We start from the raw sequence: 25,963 nt of genomic DNA on the forward strand, positions 1-25,963 counted from the left end.
TAAGAATCTCCCATTGTTGTTATTTGTAAAAATGACTGAAATCATTTAAAAAATAATATAACTCAATGTTAATTAACAATTTTGATTAAGGCAACATATTGACAAATATTACTACAGTTATATGTAACACGTCTGAAAATAGTGATGTGAAAATAATCACGCTTTTGGGGTTATTCATTGTATGCTGAAAGTAATTTCTTCATTTTAAGTAATGATTTTACACTTTTAAATATCCTTTTAACACTTGATGGTTGAAAGGTGAGTAATCACCACTTTGTATACAGTTTTTGAAAATGCTTATTATTACATTCATAGAGCAAACATTTCACACCCATAATTGTGCAAAGTGTCATGGGGTGTAGGAAAAGGTTGGGTATAGTAGAGAAGTATTTGATTTTGGACACTGCACTGGAAACAAATCAAGGGGGAAGCATGAAAAAGCAAAACTACACACTAAGTTCACAACACAAGAGCACAAAGATATGTATTACTGTACACCTTTACAATCGCTTCAGTTACATTTGAGCTAAAAAATAACATGACATCTGGAAGTTGTATTTGGCGGTCAGTTTGTGTGTAAATGTACATTTTAAAATAGCTTTTCAACTTTTGGTATAATTTTTAAATTAGTATTGTAGTAATTAATATTTGCGTAGTTGTTAAGGAAAGTTATTACTCTAACTTTTGTTGTAGATCATTAGCTGTTATGTTGCCCCAGAAGCTTGTCCAAAATTAATTTTAGGAGGTACTTTCATGCACAAATGTTGCCTGCGAAGTCTTAATGCCAGGTAGGGCAGAACAGCAACAAGTCAACTGCTTAAGTTTTTGAATGTAGCCACAGTGTAAGTCTCTATACATTAGTATAATGATCTTGTTCTGTTTTAATACTAGTGTTCCTTGTTCCTGTGTTTAGTTTGAGTTGGTTTCCTTTGTTTCTGTTTGAGCTCTTGAGGAATCTGAACAGGTGCGAGAACATCCCATTCCTGTGAGCATTTATGTGGAGTTCAAGAGCATGGAATGGAGTGTATGCTGTGCCCAGTCCCAAAATAATGATTTGATCTGGATAAGATCATTCCTAGCCCCGAATTTCCTATGTCTCCACAGGTTCTGCCCAGCCCTGAATCTCCTGTGTCTCTGCTGGTTCCATCCAACCCTGAATCTCCTGCATCTCCGCTGGTTCCATCCAACCCTGAATCTCCTGCATCTCCGCTGTTTCCGCCAGCCCTAAGTCTCCTTCATTGGCCAGTTCCAAGTCTTTATCAGCTCAGTTGTTCCCACCCTGCCGTCTTTGCCTTGGTCCTCAGTCCCACTGCCTTTGTTAGGGGCAAAACACACAAAGCACTATAATGGCGACACTACAACTGCATAGCCTTGTGAAAGACTTTCATAAAACTGGATCATTCTGAACTCTGCATAAACAGAATCCTGGGTTATCTTGCTTCACGTTTAAGAAGAATCTATCCTGGGTTTTCATAAGATGATGTTTCACACTGTACAATGCATTCAAAAACCCTGGATTAACGTTCTTATTTGCGGTGTCAGTGTCATTGATTGGATGAAGACTGTTCACATAGCAACTCTAGCTATAACTCATATCCTTGTTAATTTTTGAGAACTGATGTGTTAATAAACGGTTCTTGCAAATAAATTAATTCCAAAAAGATTCAGTGTTTTGAGTCCCTACATGTGATTCCATTATTGTATGAGTATGTCTTCAACGGAGTTAAATAATTTATTCCAGTATTCTAGCTCTATTTATTTAAATTTTGTATAAATGTATTTTTCAAATTTAATGTTGCCACTCAAATTGGCTATATTCAGATTGCAAGCAAATACGATTTTTTTCTTAAATCATATCTTTTCAGGCAGACTGTCCTCAAGTGTCCAGACATAACCAACCTTGGTAACAACATAGGCAAAAACAGATTTGAAAAAGGGGGGGGGGGGTATTTATTTTGTATTTATTTTTCATGTATTTATTTATTTGATTGTTTGCTGGCCAGACTTTCAAAAACCCATTTGGATAAAAATCTGGATAAGCAAAAAACCTCTCTAGTATTCTAGTATAGTAACGTTCACCTTATTTCTTAGAGATTTACCAATTTGGTGAATTTTCTGGCATTGCAAAGATTAAATTTGTGAAACAAAACAAAAACATTCACTGTACATGCATAGATTTCCCACTATGTTATTGTCACGGACATTCTAGGCCCTCCCTCCACTCAAACACAACGCTAACTCTCCCCGATTAATTGTTGCTACAATTTATGGCAATATTTTCAGTATTTCTCAAAGGTCTGGTTTCAAGTGTAACTGAAGTAATAGTCCTTTATATAACATTATCTAGAGCAGAGGTCGGCAACCTATGGCACGCGTACCAACAGTGGCATGCAGAGGGATAATCGCTGGCATGCGAGCAATAGGGAAAACTGCATACTGACGTACATTTTGAGGTAATAACTTCTCATAGTCACACAGCCTGTTAAGAGCTATAAATACTATTAAAGCAAGAGAAACAAAAAGCAATATTATACAAATGAAAAATTAACAACAATTATAAACATTGAAACATAAACTGTTATTAGTCAACTTTTAACAATAAGTTTTATGATAGAAATGTTAAATGACCGACAGTTATATCCAGTGATGCATACTCTGTTTTTTTTTTTTTTTTCTCAAATATGGCCATTTTGACAGAGAGAGAGAGAGAGAGAGAGAGATGTAAATTGTCTGCGATTTTCTCTCTCTACAAACAATGAAGCTGAGTTTAGTTATTTAAAAAACAGCAAATTTACCCCCTCCTTGCTGAGGAATATAATGTAGCATTCAGTATTGATAAATAAAAGTCACATGGCAGCACTGACAAGAAGTTTATGAGCTTCTGAATGTTACTTCTTGCACAGCGCAATCTCAGATCTGGCACAGTGGTTAACCATACAAATTCAAAATGGCATGTCATGCTGAAAAGGTTGCAGACCCCTTATCTAGACTAATAAGTGTTAATGATAGATCCCTACTGACTACCGTATACAGGCCACCAGGGCACCATACAGACTTTAACAAAGAATTTTATGATTTTCTATCTGAGCTAGTGCTGGCTGCAGATGAAGTCTTGATTGTTGGCAATTTTAATATCCACATAGATAATGACAACAAAGATGCATTGGGATCAGCATTTATAGACATTCCAAACTTTTTTGGTGTCACACAACACATGTCAAGACCTACTCATTGTTGTAATCATACTTAAGATTTAATACTATCACATGGAATTGATGTCAATGGCATTGAAATTCATTATCTAGTCTTGGGTATAATCCACATAGCTAAAGCTGCAAACTCAACTCCTTGTTACAAATATGGTAGAACCATCACATCTACGACAAAAGACTACTTTGTAAATAATCTTCCTGATTTGTCTCAATGCCTCAGCATATCCAATAGTTTAGAAAAACTTGATGTTGTACGGTCACTCCTTTATGCTTAAAAAAGATTAAGTAAAATAGTTAGACACTATGGTATAACTAGCACACTCGCAGCCTAAAGAGAGCAGCCCGGAAAATGGAGCACAGCTGGAAGAAAACAAAACTAGAGGTATTTTGTATTGCATGGAGGGAAAGTATTTCCTCCTGCAGAAAAGCATTAAAAACTGCTAGATCTGCTTACTTTTCATCTTTTTTAGAAGAAAACAAACACTACTATTAGAAATAAAATTATAGCAATGCAGCCATCAGCTACAGTATTGCATCAGATAGCACATGATATATCCACTGAGGAGCAGTACCACTCACTCTCTGCTATAGAAGAGGAAGAATTGTATAAACTTGTTAAATCATATAAACCAACAACATGTATGTTAAACCCTATATCATGGATCATCAACACAAGCAAACAATAGATAAGCAAGAATAAATGCAACTATAAATGATACCAATAAATGAATATGCACTGCTAATAGATAATAGACGACAAAATAAGAAAGAAGATACATAAATGATAGATGGAGTGTACACAGAATGGATAAATGCAATGCTGTTGAGCTGAATGTAGACATGGAAGAGAATTCTGGGGTAATGCTTCTTATGGAAAACTACTTAATAATTTGGGTAGAATTGATGATAAATAACTGCTTATTTATCTTTGAACAAATAATATAGCTATTATTTGTAATGCTGACCCCATGTAAATGTTATCTAAGCAGGTTAGAAAACATAGGCTGCAGGTATAAACTAAGCCAAGGTCTTTAGGAAATAGATTTATATTTACGTTCCACGATCGGATGATCAGGCCAGTGGTGATGCAGATTTCATGCAGTAGGGAGGGCACAGAGTTGCGTTTCGGTAGCCATCGATATGCTGGCCTGGAGGATGCTGTTGTGCAAAGAGGGTCCGTAGAGTGTGGACCGGGCAGCTGGTTCAAATGAGTCTTCACAGGGTCCTTTTCAGTATGGCAGCATTGTTGAGGAGCCATGTGTTTCAGGCAGTGTCTGCCAATGTGGAGGTCCTTTGTGGACTCGGCTGCACTGCTTTCCGAGAGTCAGACGACGTTCATCACTGCTGGGTCCAAGCTGTATAATGGTAGACAACACGACCGTGGTTGGACTAATCAAAGGGGGAGATGAGTCTGCGTACAGGGATGAGGTGGAATAACTGTAATCACGGTGCAGCGGTAACAACTTGGTTCTAAATACCATAAAAACAAAGCAAATAATTGTGGACTTTAGGAGGAATAGATCTGATCCTCAGCCCATATATACAAATGGGGACTGTGTAGAAAGGGTCTCTTACTTCAAATTTCTGGGCCTGCACTTGGATGATGACTTAACCTGGAAAACAAACACCGCTATGCAGATCAAGAAGGCAAAGTAGCGACATTATTTTCTAAGGGTCCCAAAAAACAACACTTTAGATAAAGAACTGCTGGTGTCTTTCTATAGAAGTTTGGTTAAAATTGCGGACGCACTGCATTCCAGTGTGGTTTGCTAGCTGCACTACCCAGGAAAGGACAACGCTTCAGAGGACTGTTACTACAGCACATAAGATCATTGGCTGTGAGCTATTCTCATTAGAGGACCTACTGCCTTAGAAAGGCTTGCAGATTTTTAAGACTCACATCATCTGTTTAAACTGTTACCCTCAGGTTGGTGGTACAGGACAATAAAAGCCAAAACAAACAGACTGAAAAAACAGCACATATACCAGGGATGTTGCAATACTAAATGAACACTGAATGTGTCTCTTTTGTGCAATATTCCATCTTGTCTCAATCTGAGCTCTGCAATTATTCACAGTGGCATATTCAGTAACTGCTGCAACTGTGATGGATATGTAAATATTGTTGCTTAGAGTATATATATATATATATATATATATATATATATATATATATAAAAAGTTGATTTATTTCATTAATTTCATTATATATACAGGTGCTGGTCATATAATTAGAATATCATCAAAAAGTTGATTTATTTCATTAATTTCATTCAAAAAGTGAAACTTGTATATTATATTCATTCATTACACACAGAATGATATATTTCAAATGTTCATTTCTTTTAATTTTTATGATTATAACTGACAACTAAGGAAAATAACAAATTCAGTATCTCAGAAAATTAGAATATAAATTAAGACCAATACAAAGAAAGGATTTTTAGAAATCTTGGCCAACTAAAAAGTATAAAAATGAAAAGTATGAGCATGTACAGCACTCAATACTTAGTTGGGGCTCCTTTTGCCTGAATTACTGCAGCAATGCGGTGTGGCATGGAGTCGATCAGTCTGTGGCAATGCTCAGGTGTAATGAGAGCCCAGGTTGCTCTGATAGTGGCCTTCAGATCTTCTGCATTGTTGGGTCTGGCATATTGCATCTTCCTCTTCCCAATACCCCATAGATTTTCTATGGGGTTAAGGTCAGGCGAGTTTGCTGGCCAATTAAGAACAGTGATACCATGGTCCTTAAACTAGGTACTGGAAGCTTTGGCACTGTGTGCAGGTGCCAAGCCCTGTTGGAAAATGAAATCTGCATCTCCATAAAGTACTCTAAAACTTCCTGGCACATGGCTGTGTTGACCTTGGACCTCAGAAAACACAGTGGACCAACACCAGCAGATGACATGGCACCGAAAACCATCACTGACTGTGGAAACGTTACACTGGACCTCAAGAAACGTGGATTGTGTGCCTCTCCTCTCTTCCTCCAGACTCTGGGACCCTGATATCCAAAGGAAATGCAAAATTTACTTTCATCAGAGCACATAACTTTGGACTACTCAGCAGCAGTCCAGTCCTTTTTAAAGCGAGACGCTTCTGACGCTGTCTGTTGTTCAAGAGTGGCTTGACACAAGGAATCTGACAGCTGAAACCCATGTCTTGCATATGTCTTTGTGTAGTGGTTCTTGAAACACTGACTTCAGCTGCAGTCCACTCTTTGTGAATCTCCCCCACATTTTTGAATGGGTTTTTTTTCACAATCATCTCCAGGGTGCAGTTATCCCTATTGTTTGTACACTCTTTTCTATCACATCTTTTCCTTCCCTTCGCCTCTCTGTTAATGTGCTTGGACACAGACCTCTGTGAACAGCCATGCTCTTTTGCAATGACCTTTTGTGTCTTGCCCTCCTTGTGCAAGGTGTCAATGGTCGTCTTTTGGACAACTGTCAATTCAGCAGTCTTCCCCATGATTGTGTAGCCTACAGAACTAGACTGAGGGACCATTTAAAGGCTTTGCAGGTGTTTTGAGTTAATTAACTGATAAGAGTGTGGCACCACGTGTCTTCAATATCGAACCTTTTCACAATATTCTAATTTTCTGAGATACTGAATTTGGGATTTTCCTTAGTTGTCAGTTATAAACACTAAAATTAAAAGAAATAAACATTTGAAATATATCAGTCAGTGTGTAATGAATAAATATAATATACAAATTTCACTTTTTGAATGGAATTAGTGAAATAAATAAACCTTTAAATCATAAAATAATCATATCACAACAACAAACATATATATATATATATATATGTGTGTGTGTGTGTGTGTGTGTGTGTGTGTGTGTGTGTGTGTATTAACTTATATACACATATTGGTGTTTTATTTATTTATTTATTTTAGTGTTTATTTTAACTGTAAATCTTATTTTTGCACTGAAATAGGATTGCACATAATTTCACTGATTCTGACCTTCACAGGCTTTAGACTCAGAAGAAGGAATGTTGAAAGGGCACATGTATCCCTTTCCGAAGAGGAGGAGATTGGAATCTGGTACCTCTCCATTCCTGGAATGTGATTTGCCACTTGTGTCCGAGGTGACCATGGTGTTGCCCGCCCTAGTGTGGAACTTATTTGCATATAGTAGTGTAACGCTTACTTGAGCGCTTGTGGGTGTTTTCGGGGCTTTAACTGAAAGTTTAGAGAAATAAAACCCTCGAATACTGACAAACTCTTTTCCCCCACTTTATTCTCTATTCACATACTACTCTCTTCTCCTCTTCCGCCTTTTGCCCCGTCAGAATAAAAGTCTCATCACAACAGGAACTTTAACATGGGGCATTTCTAACACAAAAATAAAATTGTTGAATTTTTAACTCTTACAGTAGTGTACAAAGTTAAACAGTGACTTTAACAGTTTACCCATGCAATATTTCTTTACCAAATCTCTTTCAAATTATTACCAACATCATGGGGAGCAAAAAGAGTCCAAATATGGTAGGAAACAATTGAGCTATAACTTATTTATTCCATAACATGTTAATAGGCCTGCTCCCATTTACTGTTATGTTAAAGGGGACATAACACACACATTTTCACCAATCTCATGTTAAACTTGAATACCTATATAGTAGTATTGCATTCTTCATATCTCTGAAGAGTCTTTAGTTTTATCAGATTTATAAAAGTAAAGTACAGCTTTACGATTCTCTCTGAAAACAGCCGAGCTCCTGGAGGCGTGCCGTGGACAGCACTTACACGCTGATTGGCAACACAGAAATTTAATGCAGTTTTACTTACCGCCTGCGATTCCAACTCATGGCTGGGATATTTTATTGCTGGGACCGCAATATCTTTCAGTATCAAATTATCTGCAAATCCAGCATCGAAATAGGCCTTGTTTATAAAACATTTGTCACCAAAATGACGGGAACAAACACACGTGCAAAACTCTGTTGCTGTCTCAGAAAAACAAACTGCATCCACTGTTCCCTTAACATTAGGTTATCTTTTCCTCACATCCAAAACCACACTTCTTTGTAAGCATTCTTCTCGAGTAAGTCCTATGCAGCACTGCCGACGACTTCTGTAACCCGAATGAAGTACATTGATGGGCGCGTGCTCTCGCTCTTGCTCTCGCTTTATTTGCTGTGTACACGCTCTTCTGGGAGAAGTGACCATTCAAGGAATTCCTTTCTTCGTGACGTCATGAAGAGCCATGCTGGAATAAAACTTTCTTAAACTTATTCGAACCCGGAAGGAGTGTATTTGGCACTGAAATACCAAATAATTTTTTGAAACTTTGGCCATGTTTATCATGAGAATCCAACTCTTTAACCGTGTATTCAGTAGCATTCAATGGCCATTAACATAAACTGTACTTTGTCTGAAGGTAAAGTGAATGAGTTGCACTTTAACGTCCATTAAAGGTCTCCAAAGATAGGTATGAATGGATTTGGACAGATCTTTGCGGCCTTTCTTTGTTTCAGCCACTGCTGTTGCATCCTGAGATCTTAAGGAATTTTTATGGCAGCCCTTTCCTAAACCTTAGGATTGAGTTTAAAGGTTAATGGGGGTCAACCCATAGTCCAATAAGAAGTCCTCTCTTAGGTGGTTGTGGGTGCAGAAAGTCTCCCTTCCATTCCTGCTAGAGGTGTCTGGCATTTATCCTGGCATCTTATCTTGGTTCTTAACATTTGTTTATGTTCCTTCACCAAGATCCAATCACAGTGTTGCACATCTCCCTCCACACGGCAGTTAGAGTTGACTGTTGTTCACAACAGCTATATAATTAAAGGTGACTTGACTTGACAAACTTACCATCTTATCTTAGTTTTCTGTAACAGATGATCAGATGATTCCTTTCAAGAGCTGGTTGTTGCTTTACAAAGAGCTCTCACTCCTCCACCAAACCCAGCACCTCCTGTAACCACCATCACATCACATCATCGGTAACTTTTACTCATCCAATATAGACTTCCAGTCCCATGTTAAATCTAGCTCCATTCTCCAGAGGGTCAGAGGAATGCAATGGCTTTTTAACTACAGTGTTAATTATCACACGAGATGCAACCACATAGTTTTCCAACATAGTTTTCTAAAATCTGAAAGTGAAAAAAAAAAGTGAAAGTCGTGACATTTGCCAAGTATGGTAACCCATACTTGGAATTGGTGCTCTGCATTTAACCCATCCAAGTGCACACACACAGCAGTGAGAAGTGAACACTGCAACAGATGGTTATATCTTAAACTCGGAGGTGAAACATCAGGACACGCAAACAGCTCTGTTATTGAACATCCATTTATTCTTCTTTTCTCATTACAACCCTATAACCTTTTTCTGCACAGGAGTGCCCTCTAGTGTTCTGTTGGTTACACTACATCCCCCCCTTTTAGTCTCAAAATCTCATTATTATTATTCTACATACTTATATCCCCATGGTTATATATTCTCTTTTTTTCTTTTTTTTTTTTTTTTTCCAGGGAACAAACATCTCAATAACATAACATTGAACTTTCTTTCTTAAGCTGGAAGCCAGGGTAGACTACCTGGGCATTCCTGACTCTGCTGAAGGGGTTATTCTGCCCTTTTCTTGACAGCAGGTCTACCTATGCTAATTCATCTTATAAGTCCATTCTTTCTGGTGGACGGGAAATCCTACCTGACCTTGTCACTGTAACGTTGACCTCTTGCTGAGTTGGTTCTGGAAGAACAGTAAGATGAGCTCGATTCCTTCTCAGTGTTCCCATCTCTGTTTCTACCTGATACGATCTTGGCTTTGCTGCTTCCCCCCGGACCGTTCCAGTGGTTTTCGATGTCCTGATCCACACTTTCTGTCCAGGTATGATGACTGGTAGATTTTTCGCTCTGTGTCTAGATCTGAATGTTTCCTGTTGTTTCTCTTTTAACATCCTATCTTTTCTTCTGAACACTTTCAGGTCAGGCCATCTTGGGGTGAGAGATTTAGGTGGAACTGGGACTGTTGACCTTATTCTTCTCCCCATCAAGAGTTCTGCAGGTGAGATCCCATGAGCTAATGGAGTCGATCTGTAGGCCAAAAGAGCTCTCTGAGGGTCTTGGTTCTTTCTCAGCATTTGTTTTACTGTACGCACCGCTCGCTCTGCCTCTCCATTGCTCTGGGGGGTAACGTGGACTGCTTGTGACATGTTTGGAAGTCATAGTCTCGGGAAAACTCTGCGAACTCGCATGACGCAAACTGTGGACCGTTATCTGTCACCAGTGTTTCAGGGATTCCAAACCTGGCAAAGATGACCTTCAGCCTCTCCACTGTTGTTGCTGTTATGAGTTTTGGCAAGTTTGCAACTTCAATATATCTCGAGAAATAGTCAACCACCACCAGATAATATCCTCCTTCCCATTGGAAGATATCAGCTGCGACTCGTTGCCAGGGTCTCGCTGGTAAAGGTGTTGGCATCAATTGCTCTGTTTTCTGCTGGGAATGCTGACAGCAGATGTCGCATCTCTCCACTAACTCTCTTACATCTCTTATAACACCTGGCCACCATATAGATTGCTGTGCCCTTGCAATGCACTTCGTCATTCCTTGGTGACCTTGATGAAGTCTTTCGAGCATCTCTCTCTGCATGGGTTTTGGAATCAGAATTCGTTCTCCTTTCAGTAGGATACCGTTTGCCACGTGGATATCTGCCCTATGAGACCAGTATGGCACGAGATGTTCCGACACCGTTTTCTGATGGTCTGGCCATCCTTTTTGTGTATACTGTCTTAGTTGTTGGCAGGTTAGATCCTCATTCTGCATTTCCTGAATCTGTTTCAGTTTTGTTTTTGTTGCAGGGATTTGTTGAACTATGAAATCCACAAAAACTCTGCACTCATCCTCCAATGTTTCGTTTTCTGTTGATTTTTCAGGTCCCGATGGCGCTCGTGACAACGCATCTGCCGTGACCAGTTGTTTTCCTGGAACGTACATGATGTTGTACTTGTATCTGAGCAGCCTCAGTCTGAAACGAAGAATTCTTGGAGGTAAATCATCAATTGGTCTGTTGCCCAACAGTGATATTAGGGGTTTGTGGTCGGTACGCACTGTAAATTCCAATCCAAGCAAATATGCACTGAGTCGCTCACATGCCCATGTTGTCGCAAGAGCTTCTTTTTCAATTTGTGCATATCGTGTCTCTGTGGGGGTTAGACTCCTTGAGATATATACGACAGGCCTCCACTCACCATTTTTTTGTTTCTGCATGAGCACCCCGCCTAGACCATAAGATGAAGCGTCGGCTGAAACTATAGTCTCACTGTTCGGACTATACTGTGCTAGTATAGCTGGTGAGCTGAGTTCCTTTCTTTACTTTTGCAAACGCTTCTTTCTGCTGTGCATCCCATGTCCAGGTGTTGTCATTTCTTAACAGGTCTCTCAGTGGCTTCGTGAGAGTCGGCAAATGAGGTGAAAACTTCCCGACATAGTTAACCATTCCCATGAAACGTCTCACACCTTCCACGTTCTCTGGCTCAGGCATGTTGAGGATGGCTTTAATCTTGTCCTCGTCTGCTTCGATCACTTGAGCACTTATGGTATGGCCTAGGAACTTCACTCTATCAACAGCAAAGACACACTTATCATTCAGTGTTAGTCCTGCTTCTTCAAACTTCTTCAGCACCTCACACAGTCTCTCATTGTGTTCTTTTTGATCTTTTCCAAACACTAGGACATCGTCTGCATGACAAAGAGCTCCAGTCGTTCCTGCAATGATCTGAGAGATCCTGAGCTGGAAATGCTCCGGGGCTGAAGATATCCCAAAAGGAAGACGCCGAAAGCAGTATCTCCCAAAGGGCGTAATGAATGTTGTTAGAGGCTCGGAGTCTTCATGCAAGGGTATTTGCCAGAACCCAGATGTGGCATCTAATTTGGAGAACACAGCTGCTCCCTCTAGCTGTGCTAAAGTCTCATCCACAGCTGGCAGTATGTATCTTTCTCTGCACACATTCTCGTTCAACCGTGTGAGATCGACGCAAATCCTGATATTGCCATTCGGTTTTGGGCACGACAACCATACCCGCGCACCAGGGAGTAGGCTCTTCTTCGATTCGTCGAATGACTCCCATTTCTTCCATTCTGTGGAGTTCCAGTTTTACTTTCTCCACGAGCGGTAGCGGTACTCGTCGTGGGGCTGATAGAGCATACGGGACGGCTCCTTCCGACAGTTTGATCTTGTAGCTGCCCTCTAATTTTCCGAGTCCCAAGAAAACTTTGGGGAACATTGCCTTGTACTGCTCTCCAGGTTTGTGTATGTTGGCTACCTGTTGCAGTAATTGTAAGCTTTGAATTGCAGGCAGTCCAAGCAGCGGCATCACTAGATCCGTTACCACATATATATCCTGCCAAATTCTCTTTTTGTCCTTCTGCAGGCATGCACTAAACGTACCCATCACTTTCAATGGAGTACTGTTAGGTCCCAGGATCTTCTTTTTGGAATCTTTGAGTTTCCCTTGCTTTTCAGCTGAATACAAAGATGCTGGAATAGCTGTGACTGCTGCACCTGTATCTATTTTAAAGGTGATTGGTTCTTTATTCACCAGTATTTTCTGTTGCCACAAATTCTCTTGTTTTTGGGTCTGGATTGTTCCCAAGAATGCAGACTCATCATATGAACTGTCAACGATCGCTTCGAGTCTTTGAACTGACCGGCATACTGTAGCAAAATGTCCTTTTTTTTCTGCATTTTCTGCATTCCGCTTCTCTAGCTGGACACAATTTCCATGGGTGTTGTGGACTTTTTCCGCATCGCTTGCATGAATCCATCTGTTTTATTTTAGGAGTCGCATTGTAAAAAACTTTGCGTTCTCTGCACTGTCCCCTCTGCCTTTTGTAATGTCCATTTTTGCTTTAGATGTTCTCTTTGTTACGACTGCATCAACGTTAACTTCTTTTACTTCAGACTTTTCTCGTCTTATTATTGGCTGCTGACGTTTTATTTCCTCATTTTGTCTGACCTGAGTTATTGTTTTATCCAATGTCAAATTTGGATCTAGTTGCAGTCTCTCTGAGAGCTTTGCATCTCTTATGCCCACTACAATACGGTCTCTGATCATTTCCTCATGAAGGTCGCCATATCTGCAGTGTTCCGCGAGCTTATACACGTCCGTGATAAAACTCTCTGCTGATTCGCCAGGCTGTTGAAATCTGCTGTTGAATTTCGCTCTCTCATAAATAACATTATGTCTGCCGATAAAGTGCTCACTTAAAGCCTTCTTGACTTCTTCATAACTCTTTTTCTCTTCCTCGCTTAGGGGTAACGTATTTAATATATCGTCACTTTTCTCCCCCATAATGTAAAGAAGAGAGTTTACCTGGTAGGCGGAGGGTTTTTCTGCAAGGCCCGATGCTACTCTGAATCGTTCAAAGCGGCGCATCCACTGTGGCCATGAACTAGGCTCGTCGAAGTTGAAACTTCCCGGAGGTGTCAGTGAAAATATCTGATCCATATTTTGACTGTTCACTTACTCTTAATCTCGAGCGCACTGCCCCGATGATCGTTTTCTTTTTTTTTTTGCACTGGCCCGTTCTCAATTGCACTTGAGCACTGTTTCAATTCCTTTTTTTTTTCTTGCAGTCCGTGTGCAACATCGCATTCTTTTCTCCCTCAATTCCTTATTTCATTCTTTCCAGGTTGTGGAAACCACTTCTGACACCATGCAACAGATGGTTATATCTTAAACTCGGAGGTGAAACATCAGGACACGCAAACAGCTCTGTTATTGAACATCCATTTATTCTTCTTTTCTCATTACAACCCTATAACCTTTTTCTGCACAGGAGTGCCCTCTAGTGTTCTGTTGGTTACACTACAAACACACACCCAGAGCAGTGGGCAGCTATATCCAGTGCCCGGGGAGCAACTGGGTGTTCAATGCCTTGCTCAAGGGCACTTCAGCCATGGGTATTGAGGGTGGAAGAGAGTGCTGTTCATTCACTCCCCCCACCTACATCTCCTGCCAGCACCGAGACTCAAACCTGCAGCCTTCGGGTTACAAGTCCAACTCTCGAACCATTAGGCCACAGCTGTCCCTCTCTTTTGTGCTTTCACTTCTAAGAGGGAGAGCTCTACAATGGGCAATAAAATAAAATAAAATAAAATAAACATATGGCAGCAAGGTAGCTGGAATGAGTCAGGTCTCCTCACCACCTATTGAGAAGTAGCCCACAAGCTGCGGTTGCATCTGGCCACCTATGATGATTCAAATGGATTAGAACAATTCATACAACTCTCAACCCATGTTGCTCACTGTATTAAAGCCTGCTTGAAAGAAATACCTGCCCTGCAACCTCTAACTGCTCCGTGACTTCCTACCACCGCAGACACTTCAAAACATGTCTGTGAACCTATGCAAATGGACTCTTCAAATGGACTCTTCAATGTGCTCTTCACTGGCAGAGCACTAATGGCAGCTGACCCAGAGACTTTGCTTGTAGTGTGGTGATGGAGGACATGTAATCTCCTTGTGTCTTATCTGTCCTCCAAGACCAGAGGTGAGTTGCTACAAGTCCCAACACCTTTTCTCACGGGTGTGAAACTTACTGCTCCTGGTCTCTCACTTAAAGTATCTTCCTTGTCTCTTAGCTGTCAATTTCATCTCTGGTGCGCTCTGCTGTCAGCTCCACCTTGTTGGATGACAAATTTAAGAATCGGTTTAAGATCTACTGATCCTATATCCTGACATAACACCACATGAAAAAACTCTGTTGGGCTAAATTGTGTTGGGCATTTAAGGTGAATATGATGGCATCAGTTTACTAATTAGAGTCAGTATAGTTTACAGCAATTGGGTTTTGCCAGTTTCTGATTGTCCAACAGAAAGGCAAATTGTGTGAATGTTTACATTTCTCTATTTTTTCATGATCAGGTGCTGCTTTAATAATTTGGGATACTGTTATTTGTAGAGACTAGGTTTGCTGGAGCTCACAGTCGGGGGTGATTTCCAGTATTGTCTGCAGATGTTTTGGTTAAGTGCTCATTTCTGAGGCTGGGTGTAAGGACATCCCCATCAAGGTCTGCCCACTGAATGCCTATAAAATACAATGTATGTCTGCCTTAGTAAGACTTTGATGACTGCAGCTCCAAACAGCAAGCTGAATTCTTATGTACTCCCGAAATGAGACCCAAAGACATGTCAGGCTTGTGTTGTTAAGGATGAGGAAATTCCATCTATTCCTCAAGGCAGAGAAATGTGAACTCCATCAGACAGCTATCCAGTTCCTGGACTATGATATCAGTCCTTAAGAAATCCAGATGGATGAGGGGAAGATGGAAGCAGTTAAATTTCTTCCTAGGTTTTGCCAATTTATTTTTCTTTCGACATACATGCATTTTCTTTTTACATACATTTATTATTTATAATATTGAATATATACTTTGAATACATTTGCATAAGAGTATAAATGTGTATGAGGAAAATGTATGAATGTGTTCGTTAAAATATGTGACTATGAGAGCAAAAATCTATCAATGTGTTCGTTAAAATGTGACTATGAGAGCAAAAATCTATAAATGTGAAAAAATAAAATGTGTGTGAGAATAAAAATAATAAACAAAACAAGTCCCCTATATTTATAACACATCATAATAAAACACTGTCAAAAAAAAAAAATAATACCCCCACAACACCAGCCACAATTGAAATAACTGTTTAATGGCTTATGTTACACATTATTTTGTAATTTACGGAATATACACACATGCCCAAAGATATAGATTACTTCATTTACTTTCATTTACTATCCTTTCTCTTTCCCTTTGCTACTGGGGAAATGACATTTTGATTATTTCCATAGCTGGATAAATAAAGTTCTAAATAAATATTTCCCGTTTTCATTAGGCTTCTGTACAGAATATAGTCTGCTTCATCTCTTTGTTTTAAAAATTACATTTGCACTATGACATTCTTATATTCAGTTTAGAATAATTTCCTCATGATCATAACCTCTGAGACCTTATATGGAACATAATACCATCTGATTCATAAACCTACATCAATATGTGATGATATGCAGAACAAATCACAAGCCCAGCAGTCTCTTAATTTACCTCTAATATACTGTAGAATACATTCCCTCCTACAATCTGAAGTGCATGAAAATATATTTCCTAATTCAACCAATTCTTTGTAAAGTCTAAGGAATAATCAGATACAAAATTAGATGACAATAAAAATAACAATCTTTATTTATTTTATAAATCTTACCTTATTCTACAACAAAATAAAATGGGTGTACAATATTCATAAAACATTTTCAAATACATTTAAAATCAAATACATTTTAATGTATAGAATATGTCTGGTATTGGGGCATGAAACTGCACAATATGGTTGAATAGAACATTATAAGACTATGAGACTAGGATATTTGGTTTCCGTTCATTATTGCTACAAAATAACATGATTGACACCAAAAAATGTATGACATTTATGATTTATGACAGTCAGGATTTAGATAACCATGTCATTTTTCAGTTGTTTTGCAAATCATTAGGCAGCACTGGGTGGGACTTAAGAACCTGAGACTAAAATCAAAACTGTCCCAATTTTTTAAGCAGTATGCAAATCTTTTGGATAAAAAACAAAAAGTAACAAATGTACATCCCCGTAAGTATACACTATGTAAGTAAAATACTGTAAGTGACAGGCCATCTGTGAATGGACTAAGACAGGGGTGTCAAACTCAGTTCCTGGAGGGTCAGAGCCCAGCAGAGTTTAGATTAAGTTTAGATTAGTTTAATTGAGTTTGACACCCCATATGAATTGTGTCCACATGGTCAGAACTTTTCCTTTAAAAAAAAGGTTAGCATATTTCTCATATATCGAAAATGGTTAGTATATATTATTCAGCTTCTCCCAAATTATTCAAATATCAGGCCAGGAATTGTTTTTTTTTCTTTTTTCAATTTTGGACATTTTAGTCGCAAATAAAAATGTATGAATAATCAAATCCAAAATAATTAACAAAATAGCAACTGCAAAACTTCACATTTCTTTAATTTTTTGTAATTACTTTTAACTAACAGATTTCAATGTCAATTTTAGTAGACGTATAAAAACTGATCCCATCTAAAACTCCAAAAGTTTCTCAAAAACGTTACAAATTAGCATGCTGGAGATGCCGCTTTTGATATTTTCCTGATTTATACTGTATATAATGCAAAGACATCTATGCACTTTTACATGTGGCTTAAATGTCCAAAAATGTTTGGGGGTCATTTCATGGTGACAACATGAAATACATCCATCACCAAATCATGGTCATATGTATACAGATAGAGAACAAAATGGCTCAGGACTTGCTTTACTGAATACTGAGAGTCACAAAAGAAAGAACGGTAAGTACAGGTGCTTTGGGTCACTGTGGTTGCATTCTAGAAATCTAAACAGTTGACAAAATCTACACTATAACATTCAGGTAACATGATTCTGTATAAATACATAACTCTTTACATATCAAAAGATGTCTGGCTCTCTTTGAAACAAACAAACAAACAAACAAAAAAACAAACAAAAATTTAATTTCACATAAGTGTGTCAAGGCCTTTACAATTAAAAAACACAACCATAATTACAATGACAAAATAAATGAACGATGCTTGAAAAAACAAATTCAAACATGGCACAAAGCACATGAAAATATCATAGATCAGTAAAGATAACGGCATAGTAACCACAAAAACGGGGATACTGAAACTGCATTATGTTTATATTTAACTAAAACAATCGTCATACAACGCTTTAAGATAAAAAAAAAACAACAACAACAAAAAAAAAAACTCTTGCCTAAAAGTGTGTGACTGTAGTCAGAAGACCTGCAATACACCATAGATCCTTTTCAACTTGTCTTTGTTCCAGTATATTTTTAAAAAAGTGAAAAACATGATTTATTTGTTTTTTTTTTATGCTCTAGAGCCAGTCATTTTTATACCCAACAGTCAAAGTATGATTTTGTTCAAATTGCAACTTAACCACTTGTGTTATTTGTAACGATTAAGTGAGAGAGCTTTAAGCATTATAGTATGATGAACTTTTGACAGATGTCATTTTTTCTGAGCTCTAAGCTGTTAGCATAAATGAGAACATTGAAAAAACATCATAACATATCTTTAATAAAAATCTCATTACAAAACATCACATTTTGCTACACATTTAAAGATTCATATTCCACAGATCAGAAATAGTTTTGGTGTTATAAAACAATAGTCAACAGACAGAGCCAGGCAAAATGATGAAGGTAGAATGAACTGAGGAAGTGACTGTTGAAAATTAAGAGACTGAAGGAAAGAAAGCTAGATGGATGGACTGATGGATGCATGGGTAGATAGATGGATGGTCAGACAGACGACTACATCTCATTGGAGAGGACTTCATGCTCAGGTACGCCATTGGCGTGGATTGTTGGTTGCCCGTTTGGGTGCATGTTATTCTCATTGAGTCTGCGTACACGGTACATCTCATAATGGATGCTGCTTGTGATATCTTTGATGTTCTGCATATGAGTTCTAAAAAAAATAAAAAAAATAAAGGCAAAACACTTATATTGGAATATATTTATTAACAAATGAACTGTATTTGTTACACAAATACTCTTAAAATAATAATAATAATATAATATATAAAAATAATTTTTAATTGTTGAATACCTGATGAGCAGGTCCCGCAAGTAGGCAAACTCACAGTGTGTGGTGTTCTCAACTGCAAAAATAATAAAAAAACAAGATGATGATGTGATTTTAGAGAGTAGTTCAGTCATGAAAAAAAAAAAAAATTACAAAATTATTATATAACATATTATTGTATAAACGTTTTGTCACTGTATGTTTCTATATTCGCTATTGTGTTTGAGGTGTGGTAGCATCTTATTGCCACTAGATGGCAGTGCCGTAACACATATAACAGAGTATTTGAGCAACAAAATGCTTACATCACATTTAAAATAAGACTCTGGGAGAGTGAGCATGAACATGAATGTGCACAAAACCCCATTAATGAAAATAAATTAAATCTAATTTGAACTTCGTCCATTTGAGAGTGGTAAATTATCACAGCCAAACCATTTTTTTTTTTTTTTGATTAGTGGCAGTTAAACACTAACATGTAAGGCTGAAAATTAAATATATAGTTTTCTGCCACTTTATAACAATTTCAGGGGTGAGGAGAAGAAATGGAGATTATGTGGTTGGTAAGACAAACACAGAAGGCAACTATAGATAGAATGACAAAATTAGAAAATATATAGAACAGAGACATGGTTTCATTCTACTTTTAATGTTAAGTGTTGATCTATTTCTTACTCGTACACAGACTCTCTAAATTCTGATGGCCTAAAGGTATTTGCAAGCTATTTTGCACTCCTATTGGTAATCACATTGAATTTGTATGCATTTGCAAGGAAAACATTTTTGCATTACTTACAGTCTTTGTCTGCTCTATTTGATAATGCTCACTGCAAATCAATGACCTCCGGTCACAGAAAATCACTGCCAGTGTGAATGCCACTTAACTCTTGTATGTAACACACACAAAGGCATCTTAATAATAAGACTGCACTTGCACTTACAGAACATGGTCAACAGATTAATGCTATTAGACAGGTTCTACTTTCAGCCAACATTTTACTACCCTCCTGTCCATGCAAGGCTGAGCTTTTCTTTCTAATATTGGCTATAGACTTTCATGAGTAGTAGTTTAAATTCTCATTTGTATAGTGATTTATTCCTTATACACCCTATTCCTGCTGGATGAATTGGGAACAGTAACTTCGCAGCAAGAATGAGAACCAGGTTCCGTACTGTAGACAAAATCACAATATAGAAATGTGAATGTGTGTATTAGAGCTGTAAGTTTATTTACACAGCAATTGCATTTAGTATGTTTTGCAGGTAACATTTTTCTTTTAGTTCCGTCCTGTTCCTCTCACATCATGTCTCTCTATGGTAATTTTTATTTTTAAATTTTAAATATCACAGAACAGAATGAAATGCTAATTTCCATTTGGGGAAAAAAATGTCTTGATGACATTAAAAAATAACTGCATTAAACATTAAACAATCAGTTTAACAGTCATGTATTAACTCCATGATGTCCTGTAGAGAGTCCATCACTGTTATGTGATGTGGCTCTTTTAAAAGTTTAGCTCAGCTGTTTAAATCATTTTGATTACACACAACCAAATATTTTTAAATCAAGAAAAAAAAAGAAAACAGGACTCCATTCCAACAACAAAGCTTACTGGCAGAGAGGATGTGCAGATGTGATTTTGGGCTAGAAAATGTAAGGTTGAAAAAAAGTTTTGTGAGAGAGGCTGAATGTTTGTGTGTGCACTACCTTCTACTGTCCCCCATCTTGTTTTCCTGCCCAGAAGTCTTTTTCCGTTGACCTGGTATTCTTGATCACTTCCCACCACAGCAAATGGGATCATCTCCTAGAACAAAGATCATTTGAAAACCTTCAATATACAAAAGCAACACTTGGAATTACAATATACAGTCAGGCAAAGACAGAAGACACAAAAGCTAACTTCATGAACTGTATGTCATAAACAAGCTCATTTAAAGATAAAAAGTGACAAGTGGACATACCCTGATCTTTTCATTAATCATTCTGTCCTCTGCATCCTCATCAAACTCCTTTTGTGGATAGATGTCGATTTCATTGGCTCGCAAGTCCTCTCCTATCTGTACAAACACACACACAAACACACACACACACACACACACACACACACACACACACACACACACCATAAAGAATCCATGAAACAGTTTAGTTCCTCATTCATATTTGGAGGACATTCATAAATGCTGCAAAGACATAAGGTCATTTACAAAACAAACAAAAAATAATAATAATTTGTTACTAACCTGCATGACATACTTTCTTCTACTGATCACTGAATAAATGTTAAAGAATGTACTGTTTGCCCTTTTCCATGCAATTAATGGAGACTTGAGCTTTCAAGTTAAAAAACGATGCAAAATCATCATAAAATTGGTCCCTTCACCTCAATAAATTCCAAGTTATGAGAAGCTATACAGTAACTTTGTGTTACGTACAGGTGAAAATCCCAAAGTTTCCACACAGTGAGTTTGATAAATGAATTAATTATATTTGTAAACAAACCATTTAGACCTTTTCCATAAAATTAATGTGACTTCAATTTCATTATATGCAAATGAGCAGCTATTACTTTCTTCATAATTTTTCCTTTCCTGTTTCACGGAAGAAAGTCAGTCATAAGTTTGGAACTACATGAGGCTGAGTAGAAGGATAACAGAATTTATTTCATTTTTGGGTGAACTTTTCATTTTTTAATGGCACATTCTGTACTGTATATTAAGGGTCACCATGTTTTTTAGATGTCAGATTGAATAAACGTAACCCACATGACTTCAGACTTCTGGCAGTGAAGATTTAAACTGGACATTGGGAGCATAATAAAAAGAATATAGTAAGAGAGCTTTTAGCCAGCGGGAGGATTTAATGAATGACGATGAATCAAAACTACACCTTTCACAGAATCCACTCTGAGCCGGTGTTTGTTTTGATTCTCTGCTTCCATGTGCTTGATGTCCTGAGGTGGACATTAAAGCAAATAAACCAGACAAATTCAGCCAATCCACATCAATGTTCTCAATGTTGAAAATTGTGTCACCCTACACTCTTGTCAGATCAGAGACCGTGTGGGGTGGAGGAAAAGGATCTAAGCATTGTGCACTGACCACACAGCCAAACATAACAGTTGTGTACGAGCCTAAAGAGCTTCTAGAGCCTGGGGTTTGTTCTGTTTGGCAGGTGCAGCAAATGTTAGGAGGAAACAGTAGCTTGGACACCCTCTGAGTTTCCTCTGGCAGCTTTTAGACAGGAAAAATCAATTAACATTATGTGAGGTGAAGTATGAGACGTATAAAGTTGCCTTCACCCACTACAAGAGCACAATGCAAACATGTTCATCGAATAATACAAATAAATCAATCAGTAGCTAATTACTTCTATGAAAATTAACATACAAAAAGCATGATACGTGCAGTCCTTATGATCTCTTCTTACAGCTGGACAGCCTGTTATTGCTGTATATTAAAGTATGTTAACAATAACAGCCTGTTATTGCTGTATATTAAAGTATATTAACTGTATATTTATCGGTATTTGCAGTCCTGCAAACCTTGGAATAATTTTATGAGTACCATCAGTGTGACGGGACAGGACACAGGGTACTAGATATCTACATCTATTCCTAGATATCTACATTATTACCTTAAGCTCCTTGAAATCTAAAATAAAAACCAAACAAAAAGACCAACAACTTCAATGCAAAAAATGCAAGATTTAATGTTAAATATTTTCCATTTGATTTGCTGTCTCTTTTTAATGATAGGCCTTCCGCATTTGTCAATCATCCTCGCTAGCTATTTGGGGAATGAAGCCAGTGCTCTGATTGGCCAAACTCCTCTTTGTTTGCTGTTGCTTGATTTGAATACAATGCATGGCGCAACCAGGTTTTTGCATAGTTTAGAGTGACAAATCATACCAGAGTACTTTGAGGTCAAAATGCATGCCCGCTACACAAAATGTGTACAGGTTGGCAGGTCTGTATTTGAGCTGCTTTTATGGCAAACCTCCACTTACTGTACCAATTCCATTTGCCCACTGTTGGGCCTATCCTGTAAACCACCTCTATCAGCCTGTGAAGTTCTGCCAAGTTACAACTTAAGTTGAGGTCAAATAAAACACAAAGTGCTTCAAAAGATTTAACATAAAATTACTCAACCAGATTAAGGGCTTTTCCTACATAATTAAGAATGTCCAAGCAGGACTGCAGATATTTTCCCACATGGATATTTTCATATTTTACAGATATTTTCCAGCAATTCTTCAAATTATGGGTGATTATAGAAATTTCTTTCAGAGTGAGAGAGAAAAAAAAAAAATCTATATTATTATTTTACAGAAAATAAATAATTTAAAAAGTACTAGGCTATAGTATATTATGAATATAGTAAAATGTTAAAAGGTGTTGTTAAGCATGTGCCACATATTTTATTTAAAAAAATATATATTTTATTAAGTAATGCATGAAGCACAGCTCACACATAATCATTTTCAAACCAAGTAGTTTTCTGTTAGTCAACGCAGCGAATCCACATGACCAACTTTTTAAAAAATCTGGTTACAATCTGTTGCAACATCTGCGTAGGAAAATCTTTCGGCTTAAATAAGATTTCTCCCACAAAAATTTGCTGAACAATGGTAAATGTGACTGAACCATCATGTATTTCAAAATGCTAGAACACTAACAACCTCTCAGCAGCTAGGACTGGAACAGTATTGTATCAAATATATAAACATGCCTACTGTTTAGTCTGTTACCGTTACAGAAGTTTTAGAAATGCCCAGAAGAGAAGTGTTTTGCACCAATTCACACCATCAGGAAGGCGATTACCACAGATATTTCCACAAAGAGATTTCCACAGACATTGTGTGATGGCAGTTTGTATTGAGGTTAAATGCTTGAAAAATTCCATCATTGTTTAACTGGTGTAGCCTCTGGATGAGTGAGGTAAAATGTCTTCAAATAAATGGAAAACATGCTAGATTCTCTCAAATAAATATGTTATGTCATTCTATTATAACCTTGGTGACTGATACGGACAAGATGAAAAGGACTCTCACCAACATTTTACAAGGTGAGGAATTGAAAAGATCTAATAAAACCTCTCATCATATGGTTGAAAGAGATTCATTATCTACAAGCAGAGATATGAATTGCTCACCTTCTGTTTGAAGAAGTCTCTCTCCTCCAGGGTGAGTGTGTCTGCCTTGGCGATAACAGGAACGATGTTCACCACTTTACTTAGGTGTCTCATAAACTCAATGTCAATTGGCCGCAAACTTAAACAGAGAAGACAGCAAAGCAAAGCAGTTAGACCCAAAATGGATGAATTAAAAATCATGAAGTAAAGTCTCTATTCAATAACATTTAAAACAGCACAGTGTAACACTTGCATCAAACTTTAGTATCACACTCTAATACTGTAGGTGCAGCAATAATCAAGGCATTGAAAGACTGACCAATAATATGGGTTAATATGTCATTATTTATTCGCCCTAATATTATTCTTACATGGATCTCAAAAGCAGATTTTAGCAGATAGTATGAGAGAAAAAAAAAAAAGTGGTCTGTAGTGGAAAGAAAATCATACTCCATGTTGTTCCAAAACTCGTAAGTAAATTATAACAAAATGTACTGTACATTTTTGGGTGAACTATGCCCTTAAGGATATGTTGAACTTTCTTCAGTGCTTGTGACTTTGCATTACTTGTACTAAAAAGAAATAGGACACATATCCAGTAGGCATGTGTATTTAAGTCTGCTGGGTGGAGTGTTTATTTGGAGTGTGTACTGCATCCACAACCACAACACATAAACAAGCAACACTGACATCTTTAATGGCCAGGCATCCGGTTCACTCAACTCACATGACACACTACATTTTCCCTTTTTAACAAACTGGAATGAACATGCACAGAGCCTCTTAGTCCCCGGGACAAAAAGATGTCACAATCTGGGCTAACAAAACTATCACATGGTGAGGACTGCAGAGCTACAGGGCTTTGAATATTCCACTGAGTGCTAAAACACGCAAAATATACATGTGTATACACAACAAGCCCTGTGAGGAATTATGTGCATTGATAATGACATGCCTTTTTGAAAATATGACCATTACATGCACAGTGACATAATACAGTGCATTATAATATGTTAAAAACTGAAAGCCCATAAAACTGAAACACATCTGTGGTTTTGTGCATATGCTTAAGTGCATGCATAGAGAAATGTGTCTAGGGTACAACATTTGAATTATTAGAAGCTGTAACTATGTGGCATACAGAACTGAATGAAAAATGTACAATGTAACAAACAATGTATTCAGAGAATTGTACATTTTGCTTTATATATAATATAAATATTACATGTATATATTATACATATATTTTTGTATTATATATATATTTGACAAAAATAAATTCATTTTAATACATATTAATACATATTTTTCAGTTTGAATTATCAATAAATAACATGCAATCAAATACACTGAATATGGGCTATTGCAAGACACTTTAGATGTATCAATTATAAAGTTTTGATATAGGTTAGAATAAAGGTAAATAATACATTATATTTAATAAATTCAATTTCCTTGTGTATTTTACTTCAGTTTACTTATTCATGTACTATATATTTGAAAGGAAACTTAATACCTCATCAGATGCACATAACTTGCATAAGCCCTGGCATAGGAAAAGACAATTTGATATTTCAATCACCTACTCCCAACTGTTGGTCACATAATTCTTTCAGAGAGGAAGGAGTCACCATTGTGGTGGACACTTTTTTGTTTTACTTCCTGTTTCCCACAAAACCACATGGAGATGGCTAGACACCAGAGTGCCACATCCACTAATGAGCTTATAAAAGTTCTCACAAGGTCTCAAAGGATCTGTGTGAAATGTTAAAGAATAAACATCATGGCAAATTTGCAGTCAGTGTTGACTCTGAACCTGGGCTTTGATCAGCAGCTGAAGGGTTTATGGTTCATTTCTACTTTTCTGAAAACATGATGATTTAAAGTTAAAGACCCAAATGCTGACAGTGGTATTGTGGTCTTGAAACTTAAATAAATGCATCTAATATTACATGCTAACTGCTGATCACTTAATAATCAGG

General features: G+C 37.5%; 2 protein-coding genes across 7 annotated transcripts in view; both read right to left on the reverse strand.

Moving 5' to 3' along the window:
- The window catches only part of usp43a (ubiquitin specific peptidase 43a), a 379,370-nt gene that overhangs the window by 70,785 nt on the left and 282,622 nt on the right, over nucleotides 1–25,963 (reverse strand). The window lies entirely within an intron of this gene.
- LOC109102937 (septin-9-like) overlaps nucleotides 17,515–25,963 on the reverse strand; it is a 101,608-nt gene continuing 93,159 nt past the window's right edge. For all 5 annotated transcript variants that reach the window (XM_042758154.1, XM_042758155.1, XM_019116271.2 and 2 more), the window contains 5 exons: nucleotides 24,003–24,120; nucleotides 20,811–20,906; nucleotides 20,557–20,653; nucleotides 18,873–18,924; nucleotides 17,515–18,731 (listed from right to left, as the gene is read on the reverse strand). In XM_042758154.1, the coding sequence (XP_042614088.1) occupies nucleotides 18,575–18,731; nucleotides 18,873–18,924; nucleotides 20,557–20,653; nucleotides 20,811–20,906; nucleotides 24,003–24,120 (520 nt within the window). In that variant the 3' untranslated portion in view covers nucleotides 17,515–18,574. The remainder of the gene's footprint in view (nucleotides 18,732–18,872; nucleotides 18,925–20,556; nucleotides 20,654–20,810; nucleotides 20,907–24,002; nucleotides 24,121–25,963) is intronic.

The sequence above is a fragment of the Cyprinus carpio genome, chromosome A6 (genome assembly GCF_018340385.1).
Source record: "Cyprinus carpio isolate SPL01 chromosome A6, ASM1834038v1, whole genome shotgun sequence".
NCBI lineage: Eukaryota > Metazoa > Chordata > Actinopteri > Cypriniformes > Cyprinidae > Cyprinus > Cyprinus carpio.